The following is a 15,331-nucleotide window of genomic DNA, read 5'->3' on the forward strand; positions in this document are numbered from 1 at the left end:
AGTACAGCAACAGCCATTTAATCTTTCCCTTTCTCAAATGTTAATAGGTAGAACTGAAAAAAAAAAAAAGCCTCACAAAACTCAAATCTTTCATGCTACTGCTGGCCAGACTTTTTTTTTTTTAAGCTCTGATAATGATGTCTGATGCTCTCAGACGTAGACATAGAACAGGAGAGGAGAGATAATACAGCAAGTATGCAAAAATTGGGCACATCTAAAACTGCTATACTTGTACGTATCCGAAACAAGTTGACAACTTGTAATTATTTCCCAAAGAATTTGCACGACTTCTGCCTTCTTATGCAACTACTTTACTGGTTCCGCAGATGTTGCTGCCCAGGAACAGTTAAAAGTGCACATTATGAGCAGTGTACTTTCAATTATTTTACAGCAACTTCGGTCTCAGTCTTTTGTTTTAATCTTTGTTTGCTTGTTTGTTTTTTGTTTATGGATCTCATCTTCTCACTGACAGCTAATTCATGTTGAAGCCCTCAAGTCCTTCTCATAAGCTACTGCTGCTCAGCTTTACAATGAAGTGCCTTTTATCAGAAATAGCAGTAAAATGGCCCCTGTAATGCAAAGTATTTTTAATCTCATCACTAGAAGGAAAACATGTCTTATTATATTTTTGCCAATAGGGTTTTCTGACTTTGATTCATTTCAAGCTTTCTCACTTTCATTTTCTTATATCTCTGGCAGTTATTAATAGTCAATTGACAGTGCAGTTTTCTGATGCATATATTTTGGTAATTTTCTAAGCTTTAAATATTCCTTTATTGGTGAATTCAGTTATTGTTTGGTAAAAGAATTAATCACTGAAAGTTAACCACAAAACCAGTTAGTGCGGGTTTGTATGCTGCTTTGTTGTGTTTACAATCAGACATCAATGATGTTAAAGTTTACATGAAAAGGAATACTTAAAAACAATTTTGTGTACTGGTGGGTGTATCCTTTTATTATTATTGATCTGATCATTTATATATTTAAAAATCCTTTTTAATACTAGCACAAAATACCACAAAAAAACAACAACCTGTATTTATTTAAACATGGCACCTCTGGATTTAGACAGTTTATCTCATGCATCCTTGCAGTTTTAGTCAAGCTTGGTCAGGTTGTGTGGGTGTTGTCTGTGAGGTTGCACAGTGCAAGTCACAAATCAGATTCTCTCTTTGATTTAAATCTTTACATGCGTAGGTTGGGTCATTCACAGACCCTTTCACTGTTGTCTAAAAGCTATCCTGGTGTCTGGACGTACTTGTCTCAACCAAAGGTCTTCAGTACTCTCAATAGGTTTGCTGCAGAAATCTGTATGTATCTGGCTCAGATCTGTGTTCGCCCTAATCTCATGTCTCTCAGTCCCTGTACACCTGCCTGTTAATGCTGCCATCGCCGTGCTCTGAGATAGAGGTTGTGTGAAATGCATGATGGGTTAAACCTGGTTTCTGTCAGATAGTGCTGTGCATTATGACTGTAGAGTAAAATTTTCATTTCATCAGGCTTCAGAATCTTTTTTCCCTGTTCCTTTATGTGATTCATGCCTTTTACACACTTACACTTTTTACACACAGAGAATAATCCACAGATGTGAGAGTAACCCCTCCCCCAATGATGGAGCCAACATTGCTTTTTCTCGGTTTCTAAATAATGTCTTCTTTACTCTGGTAAATTCTCCAAATTTGACAAATAATTTAATACCCTTCCCCAGATCCAGTACTTCTGTTTATAAATAATGCAGACTCCTCTAAGTCTAGTCAATTTTATTTGTTCTCAACCGTTCAACTTGTAGCGACATTTCAGAAATATTCAAAGAGATTTTGAAACACTCAACTCACCTTCTCTCCAAACATAAACACTTCACACCAGAAACATTTCACACTTTTTTTGTTTTCTTTTTTCCTTTGACTAGAGTCTTCAGCAACACACCCTGCACAGAGAGTCAAGAGTCCAAGGATCTGTAAAACATCACATTGTCAGGATAACATACTGATAATTTTTCAGTTGCTTAAAGGGACTATTTATCTGATTAATGAGTATTTCTCCACTCACTGCTGCTGGTACCTGTCCATGCAGATAATATTGGTTTTATTTATGCTGAGGTTTTGAGATCTCCACCACAGATCTTTCTGCCCTTACTCTGGTACATTAGATGGAATTTCATTTGCAGTGTGCAAAAAAATTACATAAAAAAAAATCAGCAGCAGCTTGCCTGTTCCAGAAACTGTGTTCTGGTTAGTGGAGATAATACTGACTGCTAACTACTGTTCTATTGAGGTAAGCAAGGCAAGGGTTTGTGGATTGTCCAGATTAACTGGGACATTGTGTCCAAAAAGTGATGCTGTTACTGCTGAATTCATTTGTACTGGGTGGCAGCTGGAATTTAAAATCAAAATCACAACTATCTGCATGGTCAGATGCAACTAGCACAAGGCAAAAAACAACATTTTCTCAGTGAAATAAATCTTTAAACTGAAATTGCTGTTATTATACAAGTGAAAAAAGAACTAAAAGGAGAGTGAAAATTGGACTTGTACTCATCAGGTGGAGAGAAACACGACTCCAAATGGAAACTAATGTTCGCTGGTGCCTGGTGCATGTGTCGATAAGCTTTTATTTGCCGACACATTTACTTAAAAGGTGATAATAAGTCAGTGTTTTGTTTACAGCTCGTTGTGCAGATCCGAAGTTACCACAACAAACAGAAAAGTAACAATAATAAATTCAGATTTAAGGATATTATTCTGTCTACTACTTGGCATGGCCTTAGCACTTTCTATAAACTGGTCTATTTGATGTATGTCATACTTATGTAGCTTTGTTGCTGTTGTTGCAGTGCTTTGGACTGTGATATAAAAGAAATCCTGCATGGGGTGTATGCACTGCTGTACTGTATCAAAGCCTCTCTCTGTTTCACATGATAGCAGGTTACTGACAAATATTATCCTTCTCCATTTGTTACGCTCTGTCCCTCTTTGATAGCTTCAGTGATGAAGAGTCCCAAAAATCACAGGAGAGTTTTGATCAAAGACTCGGCTCAGCCTTTTGAAAAACCAAATCCTGTGGCAGCTGTGTGTAAAAACGGCTCTCTGTGTCTCTGTCTCCCTCAGGTGAGCACCTGCGTGTCTGTCCTCAGGGATACACCTGCTGCACGTCCGAGATGGAGGACAAACTCAACCAGCAGAGCAAACTGGAGTTCGAGAACTTGGTCGAGGAGAGCAGCCACAATATGAGGACGACATTTGTCTCGAGGCATAAAAAGTTTGATGGTAAGCTACAGTAGATGGGTTTGTTTTATCTACTTAACATGCAGAGATTGTGATACATGTGAACTGCTATGTCAGACACCACCACCAAGTGAATGTACTGTAGACAAGCGCTGTCAAACTTGTAAACACAGACTACTGATGCTGTGATTAATTATTGCTATGACTGTCATTAATAAGATATGGGCAGATTGGTTTTGATTATTCTTCTTCAATTCAGTAGTTTTCTTTATCCACAAGACTAAGTAGCAATTATTTATGCTCTTCCACACACACAAAAACACACAATATGCTTTTCTAATTGACTGATGGACAACACTCGGTGTGTTGGTACTTTGTGCTTGGTGTCCTTAAGGAACCTCCGTGAATTTAGTCACTTTCTGACAGAACAAGACGGCGCTAATGTGGCATTGTGGTGAAAAATGTTAGTGTCATTCTCTATGCCTGAATACGAATCTGACGGTCTGTAAAGCTAAAGTCAGTGCACTGCATCACTGTCAGGAGATCTCACGTGGTACACAGTAGGAGATCAAGGTGCTTTAGTGTCTTCATGCCACATATACTGTCAGTGTATTGCCTATGGCTGTCTCCTCATAGAAAATCAGTTGCCTAGTTTAAAATTCTATTTTATATGTAAACAAGAACTCTTGTCAGGTTCATATCAACTTCAATGAGTAGCTTCAAAGTGTCTGGTTTTGATCAACAAATCGTTTTCTTTGACAGTAAATACCAAATTTGTGGTACATGCTGTTTAAAAAAAGATCAGTGGATTGCAGCTGTGACCCTGTGTACAGTAACTGAAAAATTTATAAGCCTTTTTGCTCAGACTTCTGTGGTTCTGCACAAGTAATATCTGTGTGCAGGTGGGAGACGGAATGCAGGCTTTTCAGTACAAAAAAGAGACACTAATGAATCTTGAATAAGGACATTTTCTATGTTCCTTGGCAAACCACATGTTTAAAAACCTTTTTTTCCCCCCTTTTTATGTGATATCAAGTGTCATACAAACCGAAAACAGTGCGCTGGAGGGTAGCTGGAATGAGAGATATAGATGTTTCCCCTGGCCAAAAATAATCAGAAACAGTTTCTTTCAAATTTGTCACTGCAGTGTATTAAATGGTTCATCTGTCAGGTTGGCAGTGAGCTGAGAACAATACCTGCCTGTCCCTGGAACTACGGTAGAGCAGGGATCCAATTGTTCTTGTTTTAATTGGCAGGATTAGTTTATCAGCATAATTTTTAAACATAGTCCGAAAGGCTGAATCTAGATAATACTATGTATCCTATCCCATGGAAATACAGTACCTACATTTCCATGCTTGTGAGAATTACCAATCTGAATCACAAACAGCACAAACAGTTTTGACTTTCATGAATGACTTATAAAGTGAATTATGATCTACACACGTCAGAAGCAGTTTTAAAATACCTTTATATTGCCTGATGTATTAAATTAGAGATATGTAGATCAACATGACCATTCTTTGGTCTCACTGTTGTGGATTGAAAGGTCAATAGAAATCCAGTCCTAAGGATCAGTGTTGGGGCTGATCTGGGTGTTTTTTTTTTTAATGGATCGTAGCTGCTAAGATAAAGGCAATTAAATCCCAATCTTTTCTAGCGCTGCATTTTAGGCAACTATTCATTTTCTAATTTCTGTTGAAAGTGTGATTCACAAGCTTTGTTACCATACCGATACCAGAGAATTTTTGAAAATGTTTAGACTTTATGAACCTTAGATCCTGGTATTGAGTCCATGAAAAAATAATAAAGATGTGACCTTGAGATGTACAAGAAACTCAAGAAACACCAAGTTTTAAAGCTTTTCTGAGAAACCAATGTAATAGTAGAAAGAACCAATAATTACAGCATAGAAAAGGTTCAGCCCTTTCTCAGTAAAACTTTTAATTGATAGCCATAGGTTATACAAGCGTTGCCAGATTGTTTGAAATGTACAGTAAAACACTTTAAAGGCTAGAGTGTAATTCTGCATTAATAGCACCATTTCACAGATGATGCTTCCAGAACAATGTCTATATATCTGTACAGTTATATTGTAACACTGGCAACACAAATCACTTATGCAATTCCATCTTCTACACATGCCTATATCACTAAGGCCACTCAACATCACATCCCTTCTCCTTGCGTTAAGTTCCTTCCACCTCGTGGGGTTTGAATCATCCCTCATCAATTTTACATGCCCTCATTTCTGTCCCCAGTTATTTATAGGGCCCTATTATGAAAACCTTAACTTACTTTTTGATTACTGACTGCTTCCCCTGGAGGCCTGTGGGTTTTGATGCATTATTGAGCAATCCTGAAGCCATAAATGACTGTTGCACACTAGAATTAAGGTTTGGGTGTTCTGAATGTCCAATCATCTGGCTGAGGAATCTTCTCCCCCACCCCCATCCCATCTCTGAGTGCGTCTTCCATTCTCCCAGAGAGACTTGGAGTCCGGTCATATTCCAGTCCTACTGATTCACAGTATGGGGAAAGAAACTCACAACCAACTTTGCAACTCTGGATTTCTTTGGCTCAGTATGGTTACACTTCCAACTGTATTTTTTTTTTGTTAGTCTCTGAAAGCATTAGTGTCCTCTGGTAGAGAGAGAGAGAGAGAGAGAGAGAGAGAGAGAGAGAGTTGCATCTGTTAAAGATTAATTGCAGTGTATGAACCATAATAAAAGGTGTCTCATGCTCAGTCAAGTGATTTGAGATTGAAACCACTATGCAGGGTGATCTGTGGCCACTGATGCTGTCTTTTGATTTATTTGTTGAATCTCTTTGATTTCCTTGTATCTTACATTTCAAATGTCACAATGATAGTGGAATTGACATTTTAGACATAATTAACAAAAATAAAATGAATAAATAAATAAAAAAATCAGTCAGTCTTATCAATCTCAACAGTAGTATTATATGTTGAATCAGTTGCCCCCATGAACGGTTTACTTACTTGGAAATGCTGACTATAAAATTAAAGTGGTTTTATGATGCAGAAAAAGAGATCTGGATTCATTTGTGATGCTGCCATGTTTATTCATAGTTAGTTGTGACCAGGGGAAAAGAAAACATTTGAAAGGCCTGGTCAAACTCAAAAGTGGAACAACAAAGCTTGTGAAATTGTTGATGCTAGACCAGGGACCAGGCTTAGTTAGCAAAGTGCTGTAGTTGGCGAACAAACGTCTAACACACTAGCCAACAGAAAACATTCTAACGCTCATCATTCAAAGGAGCTCCCCAGGGTAACTCGCTTGCTACTGTAGGTTAATCACTAACTGGGCACTGAATTAAGCCAGTTTATTTTCTGGCAGGAGCTGGGCTTTATGAAAGTAGATGGTGGAACAAAGCTAATACTGCAAGCTCTGATAGCTTCTTTTGTTTTGGACTTTCCAGCTCCCCATTCCTTCAGAGGTCAGCACTGTCAAGACAGTTTGCTTTTGGTCAATAACAAGAATTTGCATGTCAGATTTCACCCATGTTGCATTCCCAGATTTGCTTGACTAATAATGACAAATCTGGGTCATAGTGGTGCTAACATTTAAATTAACTGTTATTGCTCCATAATGATTCAGTTTTAAATTCTAGTATCACAGGGACATAACAAGTTTATGTACTTGGAAAACTAAAATTGTGGCATGTGTTTAAATATGTATTATTGGCATTTTGTAATATGCAAGTAAATTCCAAATGGCTCCCATTCATGGAGGTTATCTATTCATATGATAAAGTTCATTTAAAGTTTAATTTGTGTGAATTATCTGAAATACTAACTTAACCCTCTGAAATAATACTTTCAGCTTACATTTCCCCTTAAATAGTTTTAAGGTGCAGAAAGAAAAGTTCTCCACTTCATGACATATTAAGGTTTAAATCATTTTCAACCTTACTTTGTTCAAACATACAATATTTAAACTTACATTGAGTGAAATAACAAAATATGCCCTTGTTTTACATCATTTGAAATGTCTTGTTCAGCATTTTATAAACCAGTGCAATTCAGCAGTGTCTTTAGTCTTTTTTGAACCAGTAGCTCTGTGGGAGTTTAAGAGGTTAATAGACAGAATTGGAGTGGAGTTTCACTCACTTATATCTCCAGTATTAGCCTTTCTATTTGTCATTTGATCTTGTTGTATGGTAGATGCTCATTAGATTCAGTTTGGTTGATGCCTTTCTGTCCTCTCACGAGACCTCAGCAAGAGATTAGTGTGTATGGTTGGTTGACTAAAGTCTGGATTGAGCAGCAGCCATGGTTGACTGAGTTCTTTGATCCTGCCCCAGTAGAGCTTCTCTGCTCGACGTTGAGAGCTGCAGTGCCCCTCATTCACTTCAACAATCCCTTATTCACACCCGACTTAAACCAAGACTGACTCGAACACAACACCCCATTCTCTCTAATCTGTGGTCTCTACAAATTCACAAGCTCCTAGTGGACTGTGTAAGCCGGCAACCACACAGGGCAAAAACACTACCCGAGTTACAGCATTTCACAGTTTCATTCCTCATCTGTAACATTTTATTTCAAGGTGAAGTGCCTCAAAAATGGGAAATGTTGTCTTATTAGGTTTTAAAGGAAAATAAAATAATCCATCTTTCCTCTGTCAAATAAAGACACAGCTTTTTTCAGGGCTCATTCTTAAATTATATTTGGATAGTTTTTACGTTAATTGTTTAGTGCATTGAAGTTGTTTGTGCACCACAGGAGACTAAGTCAAGAATTTGACGAATAAGCACCAAGTACGTTTTATGCATGAAATAGCAGTAAATGGGACCTAAAATATTTCACTCTTTACCATCAACACACTGATCCTGTGCATGATACTGTGGCCTCTTTTAAACAGAAGCAGGAAAAAACAAAGCTTTGATGCGAAATCAGAGATTAATGAGTCACAGTCAACAGTGCACTTCAGCGTGAACCCCATTAGAAACAATGGAGGGAAAGATGAGGATCTAAGAACCAACATGTTGTAACTCATCTCAACAGTAATGTCTGATGGACTAATGGACATTAATTTGCCCTCAATTTAAACACATTTTCTCCTCATAAAGAAAAAAAAAACAGAATAATTGTAGCCTGCCTTTTAATTTTTTATGTAGTTGGTGAATCATTGAATGCTTTTGATCTTTCATATACAATCAGCCAACTCTTGCAGCTTCAGCTTTGTGAGCTCTGCTGATTGGATTGCATTGGACAAGGCAATACAAAGCATGTTTACCCTAAGCAAAGAGCCCTTCAAATAAGTTTTAAAATAAATTGCATCATAGTCAAATAATGTAAAATAGAGTAAAGCTTCTAATTATGAGATCTAGAGAGCTCTACCTTAAACTGGGCATCTGTAAGAGATGACGAGACATTATTTTATAACCATTCATAAAACAAAACCATTGTTTTCAGAGGGCCTAAATCTAACTGTAACCGTAAAGTATGATGAGTCCTACACAATCATATAGGTTGTTTGTCCCCACCCTCTGCTACGGCAGCAGGTGTACAGAAACTTCATCTTCAGTTCTGTATTTTGTCAACCCATCCATCCACCACAACCTGCTCCTAACTCAAACTTTGTCACTACTACGTCGCCTGACTTCCTCCTGTGTTCCTGTCATAATTATTACTGCTGCTAGATGTCGCCTAATAAACAAAAAAAAAAAAAAAAAAAAAAAAAAAACAATGCAACCCTGGGTTGTAATGTGCTTCTGACAAAGACGACCTACTGGCTTGTTTTTTACAGGGACAGTCTTGTAACTGTGCACCTATGTGTTAATATTCCATAGCCTTCAAACAAGATATTTTACCAATAACGTCAAAGAATTGATCGCTTTTGTGTTAGACTGACCAGGAAAATATGTTTTGCTCATTTCCCACTATGTTCTAAGCTTGGAAGTTTGGTTACAAAAGATTGAGTCACACTGCACAATGATGGATTGTTCCTTTTCTTCTTCATAGCATCTCTTTGTGTTTCTCTGCTAAAGAAAACCTTTCATTCTGCTTCAGAGAGAGAGACTATGATGCTGTTGCCTCAGTGCTATTGGATTTTCTTTAAGGAATGTGACAATCTAGATTTATTTAATGCGAATGCTAACAGCAAGACAGTTTTTCTTCCTGAGGCTTGTCAGATTCAAGCCTATAGTTTCAACTGGCTGACAGGGAATAAACACAACATAATAAATAGTTCTGACTTCAAAAATATTGAATTAAAAGTCAGTAGTTCCAGAGCCAGCTCTGTTCTTATATGGATACATAAAAGGTCTGGTAATCTACTAACTTTCTCCAGACATCACAAACTCAGAGTCTTTACATTTATTATTCATGTTTGACATTCACTGAAGTACTTACCAAGTAAAAATTTGAAAAATGCCCACAATTCATAGCTGACATCAAATAGTTACATCAAAACAGGATCTCAGAGGTCCTCATTACACTATATTCATCCCAGTTCAGCTCTGAAGTTGTGAACTAGAATTATAATAACCAGTTTTGTCGTAATGAGTATTGTAATCCTTTTAAGAAAGTAAAAAATTTGTCCGCTTAAAATTTTGACAGATCATCCGTAATATCGTCAGTCTAACAAATTATGTCTGTTTTGCCTCCGCAAACTTGAATGATGGGTTTAACACATTTAATTACACCATGCGCAGGCTTCACTGTTTCAGACGGAGTAGTTGAGTTTGTGGACTGATTTGTAATTCCCATTATCCTTTGTGCATAATATAATAGCCAACATTATTAATTTATACTATGAATAAATTGAATAAGGAGGTTACCCTTGATACACAGCACAAGATTCTGATGAGTTTTGGCCCCATCTACACTGGTTGAAAGTTTGGCTGCTACGGCCAGTAACACTGTTTTGGCAGAGGTAAACCTGCTAAATTACAGGCAGTTATTTGTAACTGTTCATTAAGTGCTGTGGGGCCCTGGCACTTATTAAACAGCAATGTAGAAAATCTCTTTGTATAAAGTAATAGTGCTCTTAAGACAAACATGGATACAAATGTAAAGCTCATCGAGCTGCCCTTAGTCATTACCATGTAAATTAGTCTAGTCCGGTTAACAGAGCTAAGAAATGTAAAGTTTGTAATGAAGAAAGGGAAAGAAAGGGGTCATCATCGTCAAAAGGTTTTAATCTCAGGGGAACCTCAATACACTTTGATGACAAGTTGATGGTGTGTCTACAATGAAAAATGTTTGTCGTCTGGGAATGTGGTCAAAACATTTCATGGCACACTTCCCATAAGACTATGTCATGTGTACAAACGGACATTTTGCACTGACTGGTGTTCCCAGATGAAATGTCAGGGCAGCACCAAAGTAATGAGTAATTTTCCTCTGTGGCATGTCTAGTCAAGTCAAATCAGTTTTATTTATGTAGCTCAAAGTCACAAACTTGCCTCAAAGGGCTTAACAATCTATATAGCATGTGTCACTCTATACCCTTAGACTCTCAGTTTGGATGAGGAAAAACTCAAAATACTGGTAGATAGAAAAAAAGAAGAAACCTCAGGAAGAGCAACACATCTCTCTTCCAGGATGGACAGACATGTCATGTTGTGCTTTGTTGTACGTACAGGCTGAAATAGCAACAGTAAAGTTACACATAATTATTATGTCTTACTTAATAATTATCAGTGTCTTGTTGTCAACGTGTTTTCTAGTTTTTAAATAATTATTCTGGCAAGGTGTTTTCCTCTTCTCAATTCATCATGTATCACAGGCGATCGTCTTGCAGAATGTTACATAAAATACAGGTTACAGGTTTTAAACTGTCCAGTGTTGAAAATTTTTGTCACATCAGATTGCAAATATTATTTTACTTTAAAGCTACCCCACAGACTGCGCTACAATTTTTTATAAACCTGCTTTCTTTTTTTTAGTGTAAAAAGAACAGATTTTTTTCCTGAAAACATACATGTCAAATGAAGTTTGATGTTGCAGCTGCTATCCTTAGATCCCCAATTTATATTATGGCAAAAAAAAACTTTTAATGGGGAACAAAATGGAAGAAACCATGACACTGAACCATAGACCACCTAGTACAGGACACATTATACAGGACATAAAAACAAATGTTGGGGACACAAAGGACACCACAGGACTTGGTAGCCATCTGATGGTGCAAGACCTTCATTACACAGGAGATGACACTAAATTACAACCAGGGCAGGACACTGCTGAGGACAGGGCATGCACTGATCTAACCCCAACAGTCCAGTCGTGAAGCTGAAACCTCTGTGACAGTTGCATGTCCATTTCTAATGAAATCTAAAACCATGTGGACGCGCAGTTCCTGGAAGTGTTCATAAATAAATAACCTCTGTTTTGGTGTCCCTATGTTATCCTAAGTGAATGTCAGGAAGGCTGTAATTCTCAGAGGACTGAGGGAATGGGGTCTGTCCAGCAGTGCTTTAGCTGAGAGTTGGTGGCAGCCTTCATCCTCTGGCACAGGCTGCAGCCTGATGTCACTTTTGTACTTCAGGATGGATGGCTCTGTATGGCCTGGACACTGTTAACTCTGTCCCAGTGGTGAGCTTCAAGGAGAGGCTATAAGAGGCATACCTTTTCACAAGCAGCTGTAGCAAAAATGAGGAGGGAATCTATGGGCTTGGTGCAATGTGATTTTTCTTTTCAATATATTTATTAAATTTAAACTTTGTGTCAGATATTGAAACACATACACTGTGGAAACTCACTTACAAAAAAATCCTATCCTTGGGATATTGAGTTTGCCCAGGCTACAGCTGAGATCGAGCCGCCTATTGAAACAGATGAAAAATGTTACCCCCCTCCTGCAAAGGTGCTGATATGCTTCCCTCATGGATCCCCACTGTTCCATCTCCTTTTGATTCCCATGCATCATTTAAAATTGACTGAATGTGGTGACCGTGAGGTTGGCATAATTCGTAGTTTAGCATTCACTTGAGATGTGACAGTGAGCAATTGGCATGTTATGCCTTACATATAAAATGCAGCAGGAGAGATTTGACATCAAGAGTGCTAAAAGGAAAGGCAGTGATTGTTCTTGCATTGCTGATTAAACTGCTCTTTTCTCTGCTTGAAGTGTTTTTTGCTGCATTATCTATTCTGCTAGTGTATTATCAGTCTGTTAGATTTGTTATGAATTTTACAGTGGATTCTGCATAGTTGTTCCTTGTAATGAATATGTGGATTTTAAAACCAGGTTATGGTATTGGTCAAAGAATCTCCTATATATAAGGGAGATATATAGCTCCAGCTGAGAGAGATATATATATATATATATATATATATATATATATATATATATATATATATATATATATAGAGAGAGAGAGAGAGAGAGAGAGAGAGAGAGAGAGAGAGAGAGAGAGAGAGAGTGTACACCGTCTATAGGAACATTTTTACATTTTTATGAAACAATAGGAAAGTGATTCGATTGTGAGCCATTGTGGGGCATAATGTATGTGTGACCTTGTGGATGCAGAGCTGCACAGTCTTGGTGCATCCAAGTTTTGAAATACATGCATATCTCACATGAGCAAATTGTTCTTGGCATGTCCTGTTTTGTGTAACTACAGCAGGTGAAGAATTTACAATTCAGCTGGACCTTGTTAGAATGGTTTCGACTTCCTCAACTAAAATAGTGAAAATAATGCAGGGCATGTCTATTAAAACTGATGTTGAAAGAAAATGGATTAAGTTGAAATAAAAGAAGGGTTGAAATTTGGCTTTATTTGTGTGCTTAATCAAGTGCTTATGGGTTAACACTTCAAATGTAGATCAAACTGTGATTTGGCAACCATATATTTTTAGAAGTTAGTTATTGTACAAGGTAATTATTGTGAGGAAAAGCTAAAATCCCTGTACGTAGTGTTAGAAAATAATGTAGTTATAGGTTAAGACATTTTCTAGGGACATAAAGTAATTTTTGTTGGTACAGGATGACAAGTACCAAATCTGTGTGTACATGTGTGTGACTGTGCATGTAAAGCTTGTGGCTCATTTCAAGCTCAGTACAGCAAAATGGTACAGCTGAGAAATAAAGCTAAAAAAATATCTCTTTTTGTAGCCCTCAATGTTTTTTTTGTTTGTTTTTTTTTGCAAATCAAAACAATAATTTACACTGATTAGCCTTAGATAAAAGACATTCAATTTTTCAAGACAAGATTCTTTTCTTTGATGTTATTAACCAGTTTTAAACAAAAAAAAAATATGGTTGCCCTAAATGCCTTGGAAGAATTGTAGTCAGTCATATTATATAGAAAAAATGTAAAGCAGGTTGAAGCTGCAATATTCTCATAAAACATCCACCTAACATCCCTGAGTGAGTGAACGAGTAACCACAGCTGTGCAGTGTCAGACCATGGCTGTAGTCCTTCTCCTCCCTAGGCAAAAACTAATCTTCACATAGGAATGACACAATAACAATAACAAAAAAAAGAACAACAAAAAAAGAACTTCAATCTCCAAACACAGACACAGGAAACACTGTGGAGGATGGATTAGTCTGACAAAGCTCTGCATGGAGGCTTTCATGGGGAGAGGCACTCCAACAGCCAGGTTGAGACAAAGCTGCTTATCCATGGGGTCACAGTAATGTAATGGTGTGTGCAGCCAATTTGCTCCTTGCTATTCAACAGGTGTGAATATCATCCATGGGAGGAAATCACTTTGATTTTCTTAGCCTTGCTAATTGACTTGCCCAGTACCTCTCAACACTGAACTGTCAGATCTTGGAAGACACGGAGATGCCCTCAGCAAAGGTGGCTTTTGTCAATATAATTAAGTGAACAGCGAGGAGGAACTGGAGCTTGGCCGCTAAGTTTTGGTTTGGAGCCAAACTGAAAGTGGTTAAGTTGGTAACTACTTTATATTGTACAACTCAGAATTAATTGCATCACTGCTTTCCTAGGAGAATGGTTAAGTGTCATTGGATTGCAAGACCAATACATTTTGCTCTTGGCAACACTCCTGGCGAGGTGTCATAGTATGGTATTTAATTATTACATAGCATTAATTACATTACTGTGTTCTTCATTAGAAAAAAGATACTGCAGAATTTTATAAAGTGTTGTATGAGACATACCAGGGTCTCATGGAGTATTTTACGATGAAGATGCCGTGTCTCATCTGAACTAAGGAGTGCCTCTGCTGACTTCAGAAGAAATTATTACATTTTAATGAAACCTAGTATTTGACTTATTAAAGGATAACTTCGGGATAATTTTACTTCACAGAACATGGAAGTTATTGGTCTGTCGCTGCTTTGATTGGTTAGTCTTTTACTTAAGTAAAGGATCTGAATACTTCTTCCAACATTGAAAGTCACACAATAACACAAATTAACAGATTGAGACAGTGGTTGACCTGAATTTCCTGTGTTCTGTGAGGTAAAGCTACTATTTTTGTCAGTGGAGTCTGGCAGCGATATAATGGCCCAAAGTTGTCCTTTAATCTTAAAACAGTATTCCACTGATTTAGTATTGCTCTCCATTAATATTGTCGAATTCACAATGGATAGTTTAAACAAAAAATGTCAAAATCAATGTAGCAGAACGGTCTAGGGGTTACTTAGTGATGGGCACAACTCAACAGTACTTTTTATCTGGGATCTTTAATGTACTGAATCTGATGGCATCAGTATGGTAGAACTGAGCCTTGTTGCACAGACTTTGTGAATCTTTCACGCTCACTTTTTCCTTGTGCCCCCTGTAGTGTCATTAAATAAATAAATTATAGAGACATTTGCCCCTTGTCTAACAGTAGTTCAATTTAAAACAAATTTATTTTCATTTCTAAGATGAAGTATTTCCATCTTTACTGAAAATTAGTGAGGCTCACAACCAGCACATTTTCAGACAGTAAAGCCAACACTTTGCGTCATGACTTAAGAGTTTTATCATGTATTGTTGTGAGTAGTATTAATAATGGACGTTTATGTCTTTATGCTACTTTGTTTCATGTGAGTAAACTCAACACATACACACTAAATTATGGCTTCAGTCTTAAATCAGCACTGACGGTTAGAAAAAAGCCCGGAGATGTGACATCGTTGCAGGAGAGTAAACTAGTTTAAATGAACAGGCAG

The 15,331-nt window shown here is 37.4% G+C and overlaps 1 protein-coding gene across 1 annotated transcript in view; it reads left to right on the forward strand.

Moving 5' to 3' along the window:
- The window catches only part of gpc6a (glypican 6a), a 120,536-nt gene that overhangs the window by 25,033 nt on the left and 80,172 nt on the right, over positions 1-15,331 (forward strand). The window contains exon 2 of the mRNA XM_041036320.1: positions 3,108-3,266. Coding sequence (XP_040892254.1) covers positions 3,108-3,266 — 159 coding nt within the window. The remainder of the gene's footprint in view (positions 1-3,107; positions 3,267-15,331) is intronic.

This window comes from Toxotes jaculatrix, chromosome 1, assembly GCF_017976425.1.
Source record: "Toxotes jaculatrix isolate fToxJac2 chromosome 1, fToxJac2.pri, whole genome shotgun sequence".
In the NCBI taxonomy this organism is placed as follows: Eukaryota; Metazoa; Chordata; class Actinopteri; family Toxotidae; genus Toxotes; species Toxotes jaculatrix.